Source organism: Panulirus ornatus, chromosome 20 (genome assembly GCF_036320965.1).
Source record: "Panulirus ornatus isolate Po-2019 chromosome 20, ASM3632096v1, whole genome shotgun sequence".
Taxonomy (NCBI): Eukaryota; Metazoa; Arthropoda; class Malacostraca; order Decapoda; family Palinuridae; genus Panulirus; species Panulirus ornatus.
The window spans coordinates 71670782-71691493 of NC_092243.1; the positions used below are offsets into that span (position 1 = coordinate 71670782).

The window sequence follows — 20712 nt, forward strand, 5'->3', positions numbered from 1 at the left end:
CAGTAATTACAAGTTCAGGAAACTGCACTGAAGAGTCTCAATTCTTAAAAACACCTCTGGCCCTATCAGGCTCAAGGGTATGGCTGGAAAATTGTGATCCACTTTGAAAACTTGTCAAACAATGAGACACTAACGCTAATTCCAACAGAAACAGGTATCCATCTTACACTGATCAAGTGAGAAAAACAGTAAAGTTTGTTGAATTACTATCAATGAGAAAATAAGAAATAAAAAAGCATAAATAGCTTCATGCAACACCTAGAGGCTCCACATTTTGACTGTAAGCTATGGTAAGCTATGATATGTTTGCCTGTTTTGAGGTTTCCAAAGCCCTCTCCAACTTTATAGATTACACATGGTTCACTGCACTCATATAAAACACACATACCAGCAGCCTCAATTCATGATGAGGGTACCCAAGGTTCAAACGCAGGATCCATGGGTATGAGACCTTAGCATTTAAGGCCAAGGTCCCCTTTCGAGGTTCAGAGTCACTAAAGCTTCATGAAGCACTTTGAGGCCCCATATTTTGAATGGAAGTACTTCAGAATCTGGGCATGGGTTTAAGCTATCGCACATTTGCCATGAAGGCCATTTTGAGGCCATCAAAGACCATGATAGGCTACCCTAGCCTTACATATTACAATCAGTTCACTGCAACCATTCAAAATACACAACCTAGCCATCTCAAATTACAATGAAGGTCCCTCAATAACAAAGGTAGGATCCAAGGGCTCTAGAGCCTGTCCTTAAAGGCTAACAAAGGCCACCATTCAAGGTTAAGAGTTAGTACACCTTCATGTAGCACTTTGAGGCCCCAGTTTCTGGGAGAAGGTATTTCAGAATCTAAGCAAGGTTTTACTTTACTGCATGTTAGCCTTGAACACTGTTTTGAGGCCATCAAAGGCCACTAAATGTCAGCAAAGACCACCCCCAGCCTTCTCGGTTATGCTTAGTTTACTGCCATTCAAAAAAAGCCAACCTAGAGCCTCAAATTATAATAAGGTACCTCACGATCAAAGGAAGGATCCAAGGATACAAGAGCCAGGCATTCAAGGCCACCTTTCAAATTTTAGAATTACTACAGCTTCATGTAGCACATATAGATCCTATATTCTTTATGTAGATACTTTGCAATCTGGGTTCTTTATGTAGATACTTTGGTATCTGGGTAAGGTTTTCAGCTTATGCATGCTGGCCATGACTGTCTTTCTGAAGCCACCAAAGGCCACCCACGCCTTACTGATTACACTTATTTACAACACTAATTCAAAACTAGCAACCAAGCAGCCTTAACTTTTAATAAAGGTACCTCTGGATCAAAGGAAGGATCTAAGGATACCAGAGCCTTGCCTTAAAGGCCAACAAACACCACCTCTCAAGGTTCGGAGTTATTACTGCCTCTCTGTACTAGTTTAATTCAGAAGTAACCAAAAATCTGAATTTTCAAGAGCCAGCCCTAAGACCATTTGAAAGCCAGAAAAGGCCATTTTGAGACCATGCTAGAAAAATTATAGAATGTGGTAATAATATTCTTTTTTACTTCAGAGGCTGATACATTATGATCTTTTCTCCTCTCTGTATGCCTCACCTCCACTGCCATCGTTGAAACAATTCCTAAATCTCATCTAATTTCAGGGTGCTTCACTGAAAAATCCAGCGAAAACCTTACCAGTAAACATGGAACTACGTTAAAAATGAATGTCATTTTTTTTACTGGGTATGTGAAGCATGAAGGCAGGGAGATAGCATGAATGAATGAATGTGGCCTTTTTGTCTGTTTTCCTGTTGCTACCTTGCTGAAGCAGGGGGTAGCGATGCTGTTTCCTGCGAGGCTGGGTAGTGCCGGAAATGGATGAAGGCAAGCAAGTATGAATATGTACATGTGTATCCATGTGTATGTATGTGTATGCATATGTATGTATATGTGTATATGTTGATATATACATGTATGTATGTGTGCATGTATGGTCATTTAGGTTCTATAGGGGTGAAGGACAAGTTAATTGGGAGATAGGTTTGAATGGAGAAAAACTGGAGGAAGTGAGGTGTTTTAGGTATCTGGGAGTGGACTTAGCAGCAGATGGCACCATGGAAGTAGAAGTGAGTCACAAGGTGGGGAAGGGGGTGAAGGGTCTGGGAGCACTGAAGAATGTGTGGAAGGTGAGAACGTTATCTTGGAGAGCAAAATTGGGTATGTTTGAAGGAATAGTGGTTCCAACAATGTTATATAGTTGCGAGACATTGGCTATAGATAGGGTGGAGCAGAAGAGGGTGGATGAGATGGAAATGAAATGTCTGAGGACTATATGTGGTGTCAGGTGGTGTAATCGAGTAAGTAATGAAAGGGTAAGAGAGACGTGTGGTAATAAAAAGAGTACGGTTGAGAGAGCAGAAGAGGGCGAGTTGAAATGGTTTGGCCATTTGGAGAGAATGAATGAGGAAAGACTGAAAAAGAGGATATATGTGTCAGAGGTGGAGGGCAGAAGGGAAGGGGGGATATTTCCTGTGTGGTAGGGTAGCGACAGGAATGGATGAATGTAGCAAGTATGAATATATACATGTGTATATATGTATGTGTCTGTGTATGTATATGTATGTATAAGTCAATATGCATATGTATGCATATGTGCATGTATGGGCTTTTATCTATATACATACGTATATGAGTGGTTGGGCCATTCTTCATCTGTTTTCTTGCGCTATCTTGCTGACGCGGGAAACAGCAGTTAAGTATAATAAATAAATACATATATGTATATGAGAGAAAGGGCCATTCTTTGTCTATTTCTGTTTCCAGGCGCTAACTTGCTTGATGCAGGAAACAGCGATTAAGTATGATATAATATAGAAATAAACATATGAAACCCTACCCAAAACACTGTAAAAATACATATATGTTATGTATAAAAATAACTTTATATCTTTTCAAATGCAGATGGTACATGGTTCACAGTTTCACTCTGATTTAAATGATGCACTCACACATCTTTCATCATCAAAACATGCCTTTCTTTCAAGCAACATTTATGCGAATTAATGCCAAAATACTGTAAAGAACCAATGTGTATTTATGTAAGATACATATAATCATCAATCAGTAAGGCATGACTGACCTGGCAAGAACATGAAGGGAACAAAGAGAGCCATAAGGGACATGAAGCCAGCCAAACCCAGTACCACAAATGTGGGTGACGCCAGGAGAGAGAAGTCAAAGATTTTGGTGATTACACTTGTGAGTGCTGTGGGGCAGCAGCGGCACTTTCCACTGACCTCATCTTCTATTTCCTCCATTGGTGGAAGCTGTGTCACTGACTGGTGGTACTTATCGACTGAACCCTGTAAAGAGTAAATATCAAAAAAGTTACAAATATTCCACTACTATAACAATAATAAATAGACATGAAGATAGTTCCTTATTTCATGCAACAAAAAGCAATCACAAGAGGCACTTGCGTAGCCTAAAGTTATGCTATAAGTAAGTAAAAAACTGTGCCATGACATTGGTCTTCATCTAATACAAAGACAGTATAATATAAATCTGGACTCCCATCAGTCAGCACTCCTTGGTTACAACACTTGAAAAAATAAAATTTTAGCCTCCAAAGACATATTGGAAATTTAATAACTTAAAAACAAGAGAAGATGCATTCTTCAATTTACTTTTACAAGAAGAAATGTCTCTAACATGGGCCACATGCACAGTGAGAGTCTGTGTGGTCTTAGAATTATCTTCAACAACCGAAGAAGGTGTTAAAGATTTTTCGGTTGGTGGATGTAATTTACGTTAACAGCCTTAATGACCCTGGCAGTTGATAGGCCTAAAGCCCAAACAACCATGTCTCTAAATGTCATGTAAACAAAAAATGAAGGTCTGGTGAAGAATAATTTTGTCTTAAGCCAAACCAAAAACAGCAAAAATCACATGACAAATGAAGTCAGTCAGTATTTAAAATTGACAAGGTTAAAAATTTTCAGATTTCAAAATAAGTACATGAAGTCAATATATCCAGCAACAAAATACAGGTAACAACTTCCTTATATAAAAAATAAAATTCTTATATGATTCATAATGGAAGTAAAATAAGCCTTTACTTCAATAGACACACATGTTTTACAAGACTACCCAGTTTACTCTCTATGCATCATCAGAAACAGTCCATAAAGTTGATTCAGTAGGTCCAAGGGCACACTTAATATTAGCTATTTGTTCAATACTCTCATAACGTTTGAGCACATCTATCTTAACCTCAAATGATGATGGTTTTATGCTTCTTAGCACCCTTGGTACCATGAGAACTTAAAGGGCATTTTGATGGAATTATGCAATGGGCAAAAACCTGTTGCCCATATCCTTCTCTTCAATTATGAGCTTAACACCTTGTATGAAAATAAGCAAGTCCAGAGTGTCTGGGAGGATTTCTGCATTTCCCTGAATGTAGGAAATAGATCATTCCATAATGACAAAAAGACAGACAAGAGGAGAAAAATATAAGACATTCACAACGATCAATTTAATTTTTTCAAAAGAATACTGAAATCCACTCAGCCCCTAGATAGTTGCAACTCTGGAATATTAGCCCCTATGACAAATATAAACCATTCATCTCTAGTACTAAACAGTAAGCCTAAAGCTCTGGTGATCAGCCAAACATCATAACTGAAATATTTTCTTATATACTGGTAATATCTGAGCAATTCCATTTAATTCTATTTAAGTCAATCAATTAATGAAATATCAAAATCAAAACAAAGAATCCTTAAGACATGTTATACTGCAGGGTATGGAATACTAGTTCATATCTGTAAAACAATAACCGATAACAAAAGAAGTAACCTCAAGCATATTGGAAAGACTGAAAGAAAATTCACTTTTGCTACAGAAAATAACAAGAATGGAATGTAAACCTACTGAGCTTCGATACTCCGGGAGACGATACAAAGACCCTGAGTAGAAAATATCATCTCGGTAGAATGGTCGAATGGTTTCTGTACGCAAGGCCATCCGCCCTGGACGACGACATTCTGGTAAATTGAAAAAACGTATTTTTCTTTTGCATGATAGTATATAATTATATGTAACATTTATTAGAAGAGTTAACTCTCTAGGCCACTGCCAATTTTTCACAACCTACCAACATGGAGGTTAGCTGGAGCAAGGACTGGAGCACTCTTGTTCCGTGGGCAATCATTCACACAGTTAGCTGTGCTGTTATTCTGTTCACCTGTATTACTCATGTTCTTAAACTGTGTTTCATTCTTGTTGTTATCCAGAATTCGAGCACTATCATCATCCAAATTTTCCTTCACATCTTCATCTTTTTCCTCTGGCTCTGTAGGGATTGAATAAAATTCTTTTAGTGAGTATAACAATGAGAAAGATTATCAACACTTTGGCCATGTAATAAATTTCTTACTGCATTCCAAAAAAATCATCAGTTCTCCAGCAAAATACAAAAATGGCAATAAGTCATGATAAAATCATGATAAAAGTGAGGCAGGGGTGGGGATGCTGGAAATCCTCCTCTCTTGTATTACTTTACTATGGAAGTAACAGAGAAAGGAGGCAAGCTAGGATTTTTTCTCAAATGCTCATTTGCCAGTTCCTGAAGCTCTCTAGCTCACATGGGAAATGGCAAGCATGTATGAAAGAACAGAAAGATATATATATATATATATATATATATATATATATATATATATATATATATATATATATATATATATATATGGTTGCGAGGCGTGGGCTATGGATAGAGTTGTGCGCAGGAGGATGGATGTGCTGGAAATGAGATGTTTGAGGACAATGTGTGGTGTGAGGTGGTTTGATCGAGTAAGTAACGTAAGGGTAAGAGAGATGTGTGGAAATAAAAAGAGCGTGGTTGAGAGAGCAGAAGAGGGTGTTTTGAAATGGTTTGGGCACATGGAGAGAATGAGTGAGGAAAGATTGACCAAGAGGATATATGTGTCGGAGGTGGAGGGAACGAGGAGAAGAGGGAGACCAAATTGGAGGTGGAAAGATGGAGTGAAAAAGATTTTGTGTGATCGGGGCCTGAACATGCAGGAGGGTGTAAGGAGGGCAAGGAATAGAGTGAATTGGAGCGATGTGGTATACAGGGGTTGACGTGCTGTCAGTGGAGTGAATCAAGGCATGTGAGGCGTCTGGGGTGAACCATGGAAAGCTGTGTAGGTATGTATACACGTGTGTGGACATGTGTATGTACATGTGTATGGGGGGGGGGGTTGGGCCATTTCTTTCGTCTGTTTCCTTGCGCTACCTCGCAGACGCGGGAGACAGCGACAAAGTATAAAAAAAAAAAAAAAATAAAAAATAAAAAATATATATATATATATATATATATATATATATATATATATATATATATATATATATATATATATATATTTCATTTTATCCCTGGGGATGGGGAGAGAGAATACTTCCCACGTGTTCCCTGCATGTCGTGGAGGGCGACTGGGAGGGGAGGGAGCGGGGGGCTGGAAATCCTCTCCTCTTGTTTTTTTTTAATTTTCCAAAAGAGGGAACAGAGGGGGGGGCCAGGTGAGGGTGTTCCCTTGGAGGTTCAGTTCTCTGTTCTTAACGCTACCTCGCTGGCGCGGGAAATGGCGAATAGTATGGAAAAAAAAATATATTTCATTTGTGTAAAACCCCATGACCAATTTTTTATGGAGTTTCTGTACCTTTGAGGCTGCATTCTGTGCAGGAGCAGTTAAATTAAGGACTTCTGTTGAACAAGAAGGTCCTTGACTAGACCATATGCCATTCCATTTAGTGATGTAGATGCTAAAGGTGACTTTGCTCAAAATTTAACCACTTGTAGGCAGAGTTTGGTTCTGTTGGGGATGAGAGAGCTTGGGAAGTGAGTCAGTTGTTGTTCGCTGATGATACAGCGCTGGTGGCTGATTCATGTGAGAAACTGCAGAAGCCGGTGACTGAGTTTGGTAAAGTGTGTGGAAGAAGAAAGTTAAGAGTAAATGTGAATAAGAGCAAGGTTATTAGGTACAGTAGGGTTGAGGGTCAAGTCAATTGGGAGGTGAGTTTGAATGGAGAAAAACTGGAGGAAGTGAAGTGTTTTAGATATCTGGGAGTGGATCTGGCAGTGGATGGAACCATGGAAGCGGAAGTGGATCATAGGGTGGGGGAGGGGGCGAAAATTCTGGGAGCCTTGAAGAATGTGTGGAAGTCGAGAACATTATCTCGGAAAGCAAAAATGGGTATGTTTGAAGGAATAGTGGTTCCAACAATGTTGTATGGTTGCGAGGCGTGGGCTATGGATAGAGTTGTGCGCAGGAGGATGGATGTGCTGGAAACGAGATGTTTGAGGACAATGTGTGGTGTGAGGTGGTTTGATCGAGTGAGTAACGTAAGGGTAAGAGAGATGTGTGGAAATAAAAAGAGCGTGGTTGAGAGAGCAGAAGAGGGTGTTTTGAAGTGGTTTGGGCACATGGAGAGAATGAGTGAGGAAAGATTGACCAAGAGGATATATGTGTCGGAGGTGGAGGGAACGAGGAGAAGAGGGAGACCAAATTGGAGGTGGAAAGATGGAGTGAAAAAGATTTTGTGTGATCGGGGCCTGAACATGCAGGAGGGTGAAAGGAGGGCAAGGAATAGAGTGAATTGGAGCGATGTGGTATACAGGGGTTGACGTGCTGTCAGTGGATTGAATCAAGGCATGTGAAGTGTCTGGGGTAAACCATGGAAAGCTGTGTAGGTGTGTATATTTGCGTGTGTGGACGTATGTATATACATGTGTATGGGGGGGGGGGTTGGGCCATTTCTTTCGTCTGTTTCCTTGCGCTACCTCGCAAACGCGGGAGACAGCGACAAAGTATAATAAAAAATAAAAAAAAATATATATATATATATATATATATATATAAAGTGGATTATATATATATATATATATATATATATATATATATATATATATATATATATATATATATATATATATTTGTTCCCTGGGGATAGGGGAGAAAGAATACTTCCCACGTATTCCCTGCATGTCGTAGAAGGCGACTAAAAGGGGAGGGAGCGGGGGGCTGGAAATCCTCCCCTCTCGTTTTTTTTTAATTTTCCAAAAGAAGGAACAGAGAATTGGGCCAGGTGAGGGTATTCCCTCAAAGGCCCACTCCTCTGTTCTTAACGCTACCTCGCTAATGCGGGAAATGGCGAATAGTTTGAAAAAAAAAAAAAAAAAATCATTTAGTAACCATAAATGGTATCAATACCCCTTTAACATACCATATAATTGTAGGAGTGGGGGGAAACAAAAAATTACACCTTTCAATTACCAAAGGCATGAAATCTGACTACTACTTCAATTACAAAGCCTCCACTAGCTTTCTGGAACATAAATGCATGGACTTACCAATCAGTGAAGTTTCTGTCTCTTCTTTAATAGGTTCTGGCCCTGTTACCATAATACCAGGAAAGCTGTAGCGCTTGTGCATGTTGCCACCATGACGTTCCAAGAGTGTGCGGGCTACTAGGTTGTTTGCCATCTATAAATATACCAACAATATACATTTTCATCATTACTATTGTCATAAGTATTATTATAGCTAGGTTGTTTGCCATCTATAAATATACCAACAATATACATTTTCATCACTACTATTGTCATAAGTATTATTATAGCTAACATTACTATTATCATAAGTATCATTATAGTTAATATTATCATTGAAATTAGTTTTATCATTATATCATTTTTATCATACTTGATCACCGTTTCCAGTTCAGTGAGGTAGCATCAAGAAACAGATGAAGAAAGACCCATCCACTCATATACAAAGATATATACATACACATACTTACATGTACATATACATAAACATATTAACATATACATAGATACACATACATATACATATATACAATATACATATTCATACTTGCCTGCCTTCATCCATTCCTGGTGCCACCCTGCCTCACAGGAAACACCATCACCATCCCCTGCATCAGTGAGGTAGCACCAGGAAAACAGACAAAAAGGGTCACATTCATTCACACTCAGACTCTCGCTGTCATGTGTAATGCACAGAAACCACAGCTCTCTATCCACATCCAGGCCCCACAGACCTTTCCATGATTACCCGAGACATTGCTCATGTCCTGGTTCAGTCTATTGACAGCATGTTGACCCTGGTATACCACATCATTTCAATTCACCTATTCCTTGCATTCCTTTCACCCTCATGCCTGTTCAGGCCCCAATGGCTCAAATTTTTTTTCACTCCATCCTTCCACCTCCATTTTGGTCTCCTGCTTCTCCTTGTTCTCTATGCCTCTGACATATATATCCTCTTTGTCAACCTTTCCTCACTCATTCTCTCCATATGTCCAAACCACTTCAACACACCCTCTTCTGCTTTCTCAACCACTTTTTTTTACTACCATCCATCTCTCTTATCCATTCATTACTTACTTGGTCAAACCACCTCACACCACATATTGTCCTCAAACATTTCACTTCCACCACATCCAACCTCCTCCAGACAACCATATCTAGAGCCCATGCCTCGCAACCATATAATATTGTTGGAACTACTATTCCTTCATATAAACCCATTTTTGCTCTCTGAGATAATGTTCTCTCTTTTCACACATTCTTCATAGCTCCCAGAACCTTTGCCCCCTCCCCCACCCTACGATGCATTTCCACTTGCATGATTCCATTCACTGTTAAGTCCACTCCCAAATATATAAAGCACTTCACTTCCTCCAATTTTCTCCATTCAAACTCACATCCCAATGAAGGATGTGAATAGGAAGGAGAACGAAATGTTCATTCCCAACTTTCGTAAGGCCAACTTTGTGGGGGCTATGTAGATACCTTGCTTGTGTTGACTGGGTGGGACTAAAGGAAGGTGAGGTGATGTCAGTCAGACCAAGGAGTGCAGGTGGTGTGGGGTTAGGTCAGTCAGTGAACTCAGATCAGCTTAGCAGTAGTGCCAGGTCAAGTGTGGGTGAGGGAGGGGAGACCATTATCTACATGGAAGTTTCCACAGAAAGGTTCCAGACAACAATGAAAAAGGGACAATAATTGAATATTCCATACAGGCAAAATAGGACTAACCCAAAATGGCTAAATAATAAAATAAAACACCTCATAAGTCAGATGAAGGGCTTGTAAAACAAGGTAAAATGGGGGAAACACAGTTTACTGACCAGCTAATGCAAATTAGGAGATTGGTAAAATCAGATATTAGGATGGGTAAAAGAAATTACAAAATTAAGAAACCTAACAAAGCAAAAAACAATGCTAAAGGATTTTTTCAAATGTACAATATGAAAGTTAGGGAGAAAATTGGGCCCATCAAATTGCATTCTGACAGATTAGTGGATGGTGAGATCGAAATGCATGAAGTTTTAAACAATCACTTCATATCAGTATTTATGCGGGAGGAGAATACAAACATTCTGGTTTCAGAGCAAATTTACAGGAGGGATGAAAGCAGAAAGCAATGCGATAGAAAAATAAATGAATCTGATATTGTGAAAAAACAGAACGATTAAAAGTAAACGAGTTCTGGGCTGGAAGGTATTCATGTGAGAGTCTTGAAAGAATGTAAGGAGGAAGTAAGTGTTCCACTTTTAAATGAATTCAAACAGTCTCTGGAATCAGGCATAGTTCCTAAGCAATGGAGGGCAGCAAATGTCATTCTCATCTTTAAGAAAGGGGTTAGATCCATTACCTCTAATTATCATCCTATCAACATCGATTGTGGGGAAATTTTTTGAATTAATTATAATAGACAAAATATGGGAACATTAGGAGAATCATGTTGTAGATGGCAATTAAAGGAAGAGGAAGCAAGAGGCTAAAAACTCTCCTCATCTTATATTCAATTCTAAAGATGGAACAGAAGGAGCCAAGCAGGGAGTGCTAATCCTCCTCGAAGGCTTAGACTGAGGTGTCTAAGTGGGTGTGGATGTAACCGACATGAGAAGAGAGGAGAGACAGATAATATGTGTAAGGAAATAACTGGATGTTCAAGCTCTGTATGAAACAAAGCTAAAGAGTTAAGGGGAAGAATGGTTTGGAAATGTTTTAGGTGTACAGATAGGGGTTAGTGAAAGGACAGGAACTAAGGAAGGAGCAGCACCACTCCTGAAGCAGGAATTGTGGGAGTGTGTGAAAGAGTGTAAGGATGTGAATTCTCTAGACTGATGGAGGTAAAAATGAAATATTTTGGAGACAAATTCTTTTCATTTGTAATCAAGATCATATTTCATTTTACTAAATTTATAATATAAATGACAATTCACCAACACAATGTATCCTTCAACTGACAATGTCTCATGGTAGAAGTTAATCAAAGTCTGAAGAGCCATCAGAACCTTCAATTACTCTTTAGAACCTTCAATATTCTTTATCTTCCATATTTCAATTTCTTCATAATCCTATACAGCAGGAAGAGAAAATAATTCAGGTTTGAGATGGTTTCTGATTCTATACTAATAAGGTATGATCATATATAGCGGTTGAAATATTGAACAAAATTTGATACAGATAACCTTGCTGTAAATGTGAGAAACTGCCAAAATGAAACAGGCACAAACATTCTATGATCTTGAAAGACAAAAACCTAAACAGAAGGAGTCTCACCTTCATATCAGCATCACACATGGCTTCATCCATATTCACTTTTGAGTTCATGGATGCCATAGAGAGAGCAGAAGCACATTGTCGCAACTGTTCATCTCGTGCCCTCTTGATCCTATGATGCACATCAGAAATGTTAGCACTGATATCCTTATGACAAATTATCTATCATAATCAATCACCAATGCTGTAATAAAAAAAGTTGTGGGCTTTGAAGGATGAAAACCCATTTCTTTATTGCCAATAGTACCTCACGATAATCTGACTAAACATTTGCTCGTAGGATGTTAAAACACAGATTTACTCTCCAAATGAGTTGTATCCATAAGGATTCTCACCTTTGACCATCATAAACCAAATGAGTTCCCAGGACTCAATAACCCTATGACAACCTACCCATGCCTATGATACAGGGTAAAGAGGATAGGTGACACCAAGCCATTATCATCCTTGAGGCATTTCAAGAAATGGTTCTTTGAAAAGGGAAGGAAGGATAGGCAAATACTTTGATGCTCGCAAAGCTCTGACTACAGTAAAAATATAGATTTTATTTTTCTAAACATATATTTCTCATTACAAACAGAGCTTTATTCACACCTTAGAGCACATCAACACAATGGAGGAGGAACCTGCCACAGATCAAGGACCTACTTAAATGGCAATTGACCCCAATGCTGTACCATCATCTGATGGCTCAATACTCATAAAAGGAAGGTTAACCAAATCTTAAACAGAGAAACCAATAACCTAAGGGATTTGTTGAATGTTTAAGACCCCTTTTGCTAATCTTATCCAGCAAGAGGTTACTTAATCCATTCTGTGGACTAGGTTGTATATGACATTTACTCTAGTTTCTCTTCAATGTGGCTGAGGTTTTAAATGCTAATCATTCTTGAATTGTTCAATTTTGCCTTGAAACACACTATAAAGCCATTAATGTTTGTATTGGTATCCTATGCGTTGTTCTCCAACACTACAGCCTAAAGCTTTTCCATTCACTGGTCAGTCTATGTGTTGCCAGGGTGGCCTGTACGAGATTTGCACCCTCACATTACTTAATAATTTGTAAAGCTGTAACACTTACAAGGTAATACATAATAGAGATGAAAACCCTGAATAATTATGTTTGTTTGTGACAAAAACTCAACCAAAAATAAAGCACATCTCACTATTTATGCCTGACATACCTGGAGCTACAGACAACTTAGTATAAACAAACAATGTTTCAACAAGGTGAGTTGTATATAATTTTACAGTATCTAGAAAATTATCTTCTCGTTAATCATAACAAGAAACTTAAGGAGACATCATTTTTGAACCTATGAGAATATAACACACATAGTATACAGTGGATATAAGGACTACCACAGTGAAAAGGTTAAGAAAACCAAGGTAGAAGCCATTATCCATACATCATGAGCTCTTGTACATGAAGCGATACAGAGGGATTTAACTAATCATGAGTCTGTGATGGTCTATGGCATGGAAGTGGTCAATCTTTCAAACAGAGAGAATTACAAAGCTAAAGAAGAGCACAAAGTCCAGTAATACCTAATGCAATAGACTTAACAGAAACAAGCAGAAAATAAAAGAAGTTAGGAGAATGGGGAAATAAAGACAAGACATCTGGGGAAGGCCACTGAGGATAATACTTGATACAGAGATGTGTGGTCACAAGGTACTTAAACAACAAAATAAAAAAACCTGCTAAACAAGATGAGTTCAAGGGAGTGTTTGTCAAGAGTAAGATATCAAGAGAGAAAGCCAAAGGAAAATGGCCCAAGAGAAATTATGAACAAAGGGAGGAATAACACCCCCACTTCAAGCCTAGTATTTTAGCCAGAATGATAACACAGACACGGAACAATTATCCAACAGAAGTAGGGATAGACCAACTACAGTCCATAACATGAAATAACTTGTCAAAAAGATTATGTAAAGAAGTACTTTTAATGCATGTAAGTGCTGGATAAATGGAATGAACTGAAAGAAGATGTGGTCAATTAAGACAGCATGAATAAGTTTAAGAGTCTGTATGATGGCAAAACAAAAAAGAAAGAGATGGGTGTTTACAAATCGGTAAAGGAAAAGGTTACATATCTGTGGTGGAATGATAGAATAAAAGTGAAGGCCGGAGGAGAACATCAGCACACAAAGAATTATAAGGCAACCAAAGGATAATGATATTGCTGAAAAGAGGTTGCTAGGTGGCTAGCAGCTGGGTCTAAGCTAAGCCAGTAGGCCACCAGCAGTGAATGGATGGTTAACAAAGAGTAAGAGACATTCGTCTCACCAGAAGGCTGGAGGTAAAAATGTTTCTAACCCCTGATGATTCTAGAGATTCTAACAAGACTTGAAGGATGATGCTACCAAAGAGAGAAATAAAACAAATTCCTATTAATATCAACTGACCTCATTAACAGTGGGGTACCAGGAGGTTCAAAATCATCATCACTGGATACTGAAGGTTTCAATGGCCTGAATGCCAGCCCAAAGAATGCACAGCTCAGTGTTATTCCTACAGAAGAGCCAAAAAGGAAAAAATTAGTGCAATTATTCACATTGGCATGTATATAAATCACACTTCAAGAATTTTAGAAAGAATTTCAAGGTGGTCTTTGATATTTTGGGGGGATAGTCAACAAAAATGCTGCTTAGGTCTCAGACTATGTACAGTATTCATCTGATAATAAATCAAGAACTTTAACTTGGAATTTAGCACAGAATGTGATAGATGGAGGCCAGGGATAAAACACACACACACACACACACACACATACACTTTCTAACAACATAAAGAACTGCATTAATAGTGTAGATTAACAATGGTTTTCAAAAGTGAATAAATATCTTTATTTCTGATTTGTTAGCATCAACCAATGTTCATAGTAATCTATAAGTAATTACTATTTGTGCATGTGGGGATGATAATATAAGTGTGATTACTGTATTGGTGCATATAAGGTATATCATTTAAGCTCTACTCTCTAGTGTACCATCTCATGAAATGTTTTATGTTCTTAGCATTCCCTACTCTTTTACTTAACTTGTTCCAATAGCCAACAACTCCAATAAAACTAAGGTACTTCACATCTTTTGTGACTAATCTTGCTGAAGTTCCTCTCATTTCTTTTGACTCATAGGCTCTTACCAATCAAAAAAGGATGACTCAGTTCTGTATCAATACAGTCAAGTCTACTGAGAAAACTGAAAGCTTTAATCATGTTTCCCATATTCCTTTCATCCTCTACTGTGGACAAGTCTATGACAGCTGTCATATTTTGCTATCCTCCTCTAAATATAGTCAAGAGGAGATTTTGAGTGATTGGGGACTAAACATGCAGGAGGGTGAGGGGCATGTGTGGAGTGGAGTGAATTGGAGTGATGTGGTATGCTGGGGTCAGCATGCTGTCAACGGACTGAAATAAGGCATGTGAAGCATCACAGGTAAATCATGGAAGGGTTTGTGAGGCCTGGATATGGATGGGGAGCTGTGGTTTCAGTGCGATGCACATGACCACTCTAGTGTGACTGTCTTTTTCCTAATAAAGGGGGTGGCAATCAGGCGTGAAGAAAAGAATGCACATGTTATCATATTTCCTTTTCTTTCAAGCATTTATGCTGTTTCCTGTGGGGCAGGGTGGTTTCTGTAATGGATTACAGCAAACCAATATGAATATGTACATGTGTATGCATATATATGTAAAAATATGTATGTGGTGGTGGGAAATAGACGAGGGATGGCTCATCCACTCATTTGCACACACACACACACATATATACATATATATATATATATATATATATATATATATATATATATATTTTTTTTTTGCCGCTGTCTCCCGCGTTTGCGAGGTAGCGCAAGGAAACAAACAAAAGAAATGGCCCAACCCACCCCCATACACATGTATATACATACGTCCACACACGCAAATATACATACCTACACAGCTTTCCATGATTTACCCCAGACGCTTCACATGCCTTGATTCAATCCACTGACAGCACGTCAACCCCGGTATACCACATCGCTCCAATTCACTCTATTCTTTGCCCTCCTTTCACCCTCCTGCATGTTCAAGCCCCGATCACACAAAATCTTTTTCACTCCATCTTTCCACCTCCAATTTGGTCTCCCTCTTCTCCTCGTTCCCTCCACCTCCGACACATATATCCTCTTGGTCAATCTTTCCTTACTCATTCTCTCCATGTGACCAAACCATTTCAAAACACCCTCTTCTGCTCTCTCAACCACGCTCTTTTCATTTCCACACATCTCTCTTACCCTTACGTTACTTACTCGATCAAACCACCTCACACCACACATTGTCCTCAAACATCTCATTTCCAGCACATCCATCCTCCTGCGCACAACTCTATCCATAGTCCACGCCTCGCAACCATACAACATTGTTGGAACCACTATTCCTTCAAACATACCCATTTTTGCTTTCCGAGATAATGTTCTCGACTTCCACACATTCTTCAAGGCTCCCAGAATTTTCGCCCCCTCCCCCACCCTATGATCCACTTCCGCTTCCATGGTTCCATCCGCTGCCAGATCCATTCCCAGATATCTAAAACACTTTACTTCCTCCAGTTTTTCTCCATTCAAACTTACCTCCCAATTGACTTGACCCTCAACCCTACTGTACCTAATAACCTTGCTCTTATTCACATTTACTCTTAACTTTCTTCTTTCACACACTTTACCAAACTCAGTCAACAGCTTCTGCAGTTTCTCACATGAATCAGCCACCAGTGCTGTATCATCAGCGAACAACAACTGACTCACTTCCCAAGCTCTCTCATCCCCAACAGACTGCATACTTGCCCCTCTTTCCAAAACTCTTACATTCACCTCCTTAATATATATATATATATATATATATATATATATATATATATATATATATATATATATATATATATATATATATATGTCATGCAATAATGCCCGAAACCACAGCTCCCTTTCCACATCCAGGCCCCACACAACTTTCCATGGTTTACCCCAGACGCTTTACATGCCTTGATTCAATCCACTGACAGCACGTCGACCCCGGTATACCACATCGATCCAATTCACTCTATTCCTTGCCCGCCTTTCACCCTCCTGCATGTTCAGGCCCCGATCACTCAAAATCTTTTTCACTCCATCTTTCCACATCCAATTTGGTCTCCCACTTCTCCTTGTTCCCTCCACCTCTGACACATATATCCTCTTGGTCAATCTTTCCTCACTCATTCTCTCCATGTGCCCAAACCATTTCAAAACACCCTCTTCTGCTCTCTCAACCAAGCTCTTTTTACTTCCACACATCTCTCTTACCCTTACATTACTTACTCGATCAAACCACCTCACACCACATATTGTCCTCAAACATCTCATTTCCAGCACATCCACCCTCCTCCGCACAACTCTATCCATAGCCCACGCCTTGCAACCATACAACATTGTTGGAACCACTATTCCTTCAAACATACCCATTTTTGCTTTCTGAGATAATGTTCTCGACTTCCACACATTCTTCAAGGCTCCCAGGATTTTCGCCCCCTCCCCCACCCTATGATTTAATTCCGCTTCCATGGTTCCATCCGCTGCCAGATCCATTCCCAGATATCTAAAACACTTTACTTCCTCCAGTTTTTCTCCATTCAAACTTACCTCCCAATTGACTTGACCCTCAACCCTACTGTACCTAATAACCTTGCTCTCTTATTCACATTTACTCTTAACTTTCTTCTTTCACACACTTTACCAAACTCAGTCAACAGCTTCTGCAGTTTCTCACATGAATCAGCCACCAGCGCTGTATCATCAGCGAACAACAACTGACTCACTTCCCAAGCTCTCTCATCCCCAACAGACTGCATACTTGCCCCTCTTTCCAAAACTCTTACATTCACCTCCCTAACAACCCCATCCATAAACATACATATATAAACATATATATACATATATATATATATACATACAGGAGGGTGAGAGGCATGCAAGGAATAGAGTGGATTGGAACGATGTGGTATACTGGGGTGAACATGCTGTCAGTGGATTGAACCAGGGCATGTGAAGTGTCTGGGGTAAACCATGGAAAGTTTGTGGGGCCTGGATGTGGAGAGGGAGCTGTGGTTTCAGTGCATTACACATGACAGCTGGAGACTGAGTGTGAACAAATGTGGTCTTTTTTGTCTTTTCCCAGTGCTACCTCATGTGTGGCGGGGGAGGGGGAGCTATTTCATGTGTAGCGGGGTGGCAATGGGAACGGATGAAGACAGCTAATATGAATATGTACGTGTATATATGCATATACCTGTGTATGTATATGTATGTATAGGTTCAAATGTATAGGTATGTATATGTGCGTGTGTGGGCGCTTATGTATATACATGTGTATGGGGGTGGGTTGGGCCATTCTTTTGTCTGTTTCCTTGTCTTACCTTGCTAACGCGGGAGACGACGATTAAGTATAATAATAAAAACAATATCAAAAATATGTATGTATGTATGTATTCCCTCTAAGTCTCAGTCCTCTGTCCTTAATGCTACCTTGCTAATGCAAGAAATGGTGAATATGTATGAAAAAAATATATACAACACTGGGGATATGGGAGAAAGAATACTTTCCACATATTCCCTGCATGTCGGAGAAAGTGACTAAAGGGGGAGGGAGCAGGGGGCTGGAAATCCTCCCTTCCGTTTTTAATTTTCCAAAAGAAGGAATAGAGAAAGGGGCCGAGAGAGGATATTCCCTCCAAGGCTCAGCTGTCTGTTCCTGACACTACCTCGCTAATGTGGATGATGGCGAATATGTATGAAAAAATATAATAATATAATATAAAAATATAAGAATATATGGTGTGGGAGGCAAGTTGTTAGAAGCAGTGAAAAGTTTTTATCGAGGATGTAAGGCATGTGTACGTGTAGGAAGAGAGGAAAGTGATTGGTTCTCAGTGAATGTAGGTTTGCGGCAGGGGTGTGTGATGTCTCCATGGTTGTTTAATTTGTTTATGGATGGGGTTGTTAGGGAGGTAAATGCAAGAGTCTTGGAAAGAGGGGCAAGTATGAAGTCTGTTGGGGATGAGAGAGCTTGGGAAGTGAGTCAGTTGTTGTTCGCTGATGATACAGCGCTGGTGGCGGATTCATGTGAGAAACTGCAGAAGCTGGTGACGGAGTTTGGTAAAGTGTGTGGAAGAAGAAAGTTAAGAGTAAATGTGAATAAGAGCAAGGTTATTAGGTACAGTAGGGTTGAGGGTCAAGTCAATTGGGAGGTGAGTTTGAATGGAGAAAAACTGGAGGAAGTGAAGTGTTTTAGATATCTGGGAGTGGATCTGTCAGCGGATGGAACCATGGAAGCGGAAGTGGATCATAGGGTGGGGGAGGGGGCGAAAATTTTGGGAGCCTTGAAAAATGTGTGGAAGTCGAGAACATTATCCCGGAAAGCAAAAATGGGTATGTTTGAAGGAATAGTAGTTCCAACAATGTTGTATGGTTGCGAGGCGTGGGCTATGGATAGAGTTGTGCGCAGGAGGATGGATGTGCTGGAAATGAGATGTTTGAGGACAATGTGTGGTGTGAGGTGGTTTGATCGAGTAAGTAACGTAAGGGTAAGAGAGATGTGTGGAAATAAAAAGAGCGTGGTTGAGAGAGCAGAAGAGGGTGTTTTGAAATGGTTTGGGCACATGGAGAGAATGAGTGAGGAAAGATTGACCAAGAGGATATATGTGTCGGAGGTGGAGGGAACGAGGAGAAGAGGGAGACCAAATTGGAGGTGGAAAGATGGAGTGAAAAGGATTTTGTGTGATCGGGGCCTGAACATGCAGGAGGGTGAAAGGAGGGCAAGGAATAGAGTGAATTGGAGCGATGTGGTATACCGGGGTTGACGTGCTGTCAGTGGATTGAATCAAGGCATGTGAAGCGTCCGGGGTAAACCAAGGAAAGCTGTGTAGGTATGTATATTTGCGTGTGTGGACGTGTGTATGTACATGTGTATGGGGGGGGCTGGGCCATTTCTTTCGTCTGTTTCCTTGCGCTACCTCGCAAACGCGGGTGACAGCGACAAAGTATAAAAAAAAAAAAAAAAAACAATACTAATAGCTAGTACTAATGTGCAGTAACTACTCACCTGCATATACAACAAGGGTCCACCGCCAGTCCACTGTTGCTGTGAGGTAGTTATTCAGGGGTGCAAAGATGAAGGTGCCAATACCAGAGCCACATACAGCAATGCCAGTTGCCAGAGCACGACGCCTCTCAAAATAGAAGCCTGTAGCAATCACAGCCGGGACATATATCAACCCAAAGCCAAGACCTGGGATAGAGAGAAAAGTAAAACAATGAAATCATATGGATCCTCTTTACAGTACTATTTGTATCAGGAAGTCGTCTGAGGAGGATTCTAACATCTTTTCAAATGATAGACTTTGCTTCTAAAGCCTTGGTTACTACGACTAGCTAATAATGAACAGGAAGAAAAGAGTAAAAAATCAGCATCTTCGGCACAAATCTTTAACACTGTCTATCACACTCTTAGTGGCTAACACATGCAAATCTTGACCAGACAACATGTTCACCTTCCATCTCTTCATCCTGATAAGTATACTCATCCAATCACTGTAAATTTCCTTCCACTTATATATCTAACTCTCCTATGCATGTTTCATAAACACCCTTACTTTTAAGAATGAGTGAGAGGTCTTGGGGGATAGAGACTCATAAGGCTGACCTCTTACAGCTTTTATAATCATGTAATTATCACATTGCTCTTAAAGGCATTTATGTTGTGGCTGTAAACAACCATTTTATTAATCAGGGTTCAAAGTCATTCTTTCTTTTTTCATTCCTTACCTTGGTTTTATGAATGCCCTCTCTCTTTTTTCTATATTCCTATTTATGCTAAAGAGGTAAATCTGAACTTGTGGGGCCAATAAAAGGAGGTATATCTAAACTTGTGAGGCCAATACAAGGAGGGAAATCTAAACTTTAAAGGCCAATAAGAGGTGGAAGATCTGAGCCTGAGGAGGACAATAAGATAAGGGATATCTAGATTTGCAAAGCCAATAAGATTAGGGAGAT

At 39.6% G+C, this 20712-nt stretch overlaps 1 protein-coding gene across 7 annotated transcripts in view; it reads right to left on the reverse strand.

Annotated features, from left to right (window-relative positions):
* The window catches only part of LOC139756119 (monocarboxylate transporter 5), a 205087-nt gene that overhangs the window by 18328 nt on the left and 166047 nt on the right, over positions 1-20712 (reverse strand). For all 7 annotated transcript variants that reach the window (XM_071675199.1, XM_071675198.1, XM_071675202.1 and 4 more), the window contains 7 exons: positions 19763-19948; positions 14046-14151; positions 11637-11748; positions 8394-8526; positions 5136-5333; positions 4913-5025; positions 3117-3339 (listed from right to left, as the gene is read on the reverse strand). In XM_071675199.1, the coding sequence (XP_071531300.1) occupies positions 3117-3339; positions 4913-5025; positions 5136-5333; positions 8394-8526; positions 11637-11748; positions 14046-14151; positions 19763-19948 (1071 nt within the window). The remainder of the gene's footprint in view (positions 1-3116; positions 3340-4912; positions 5026-5135; positions 5334-8393; positions 8527-11636; positions 11749-14045; positions 14152-19762; positions 19949-20712) is intronic.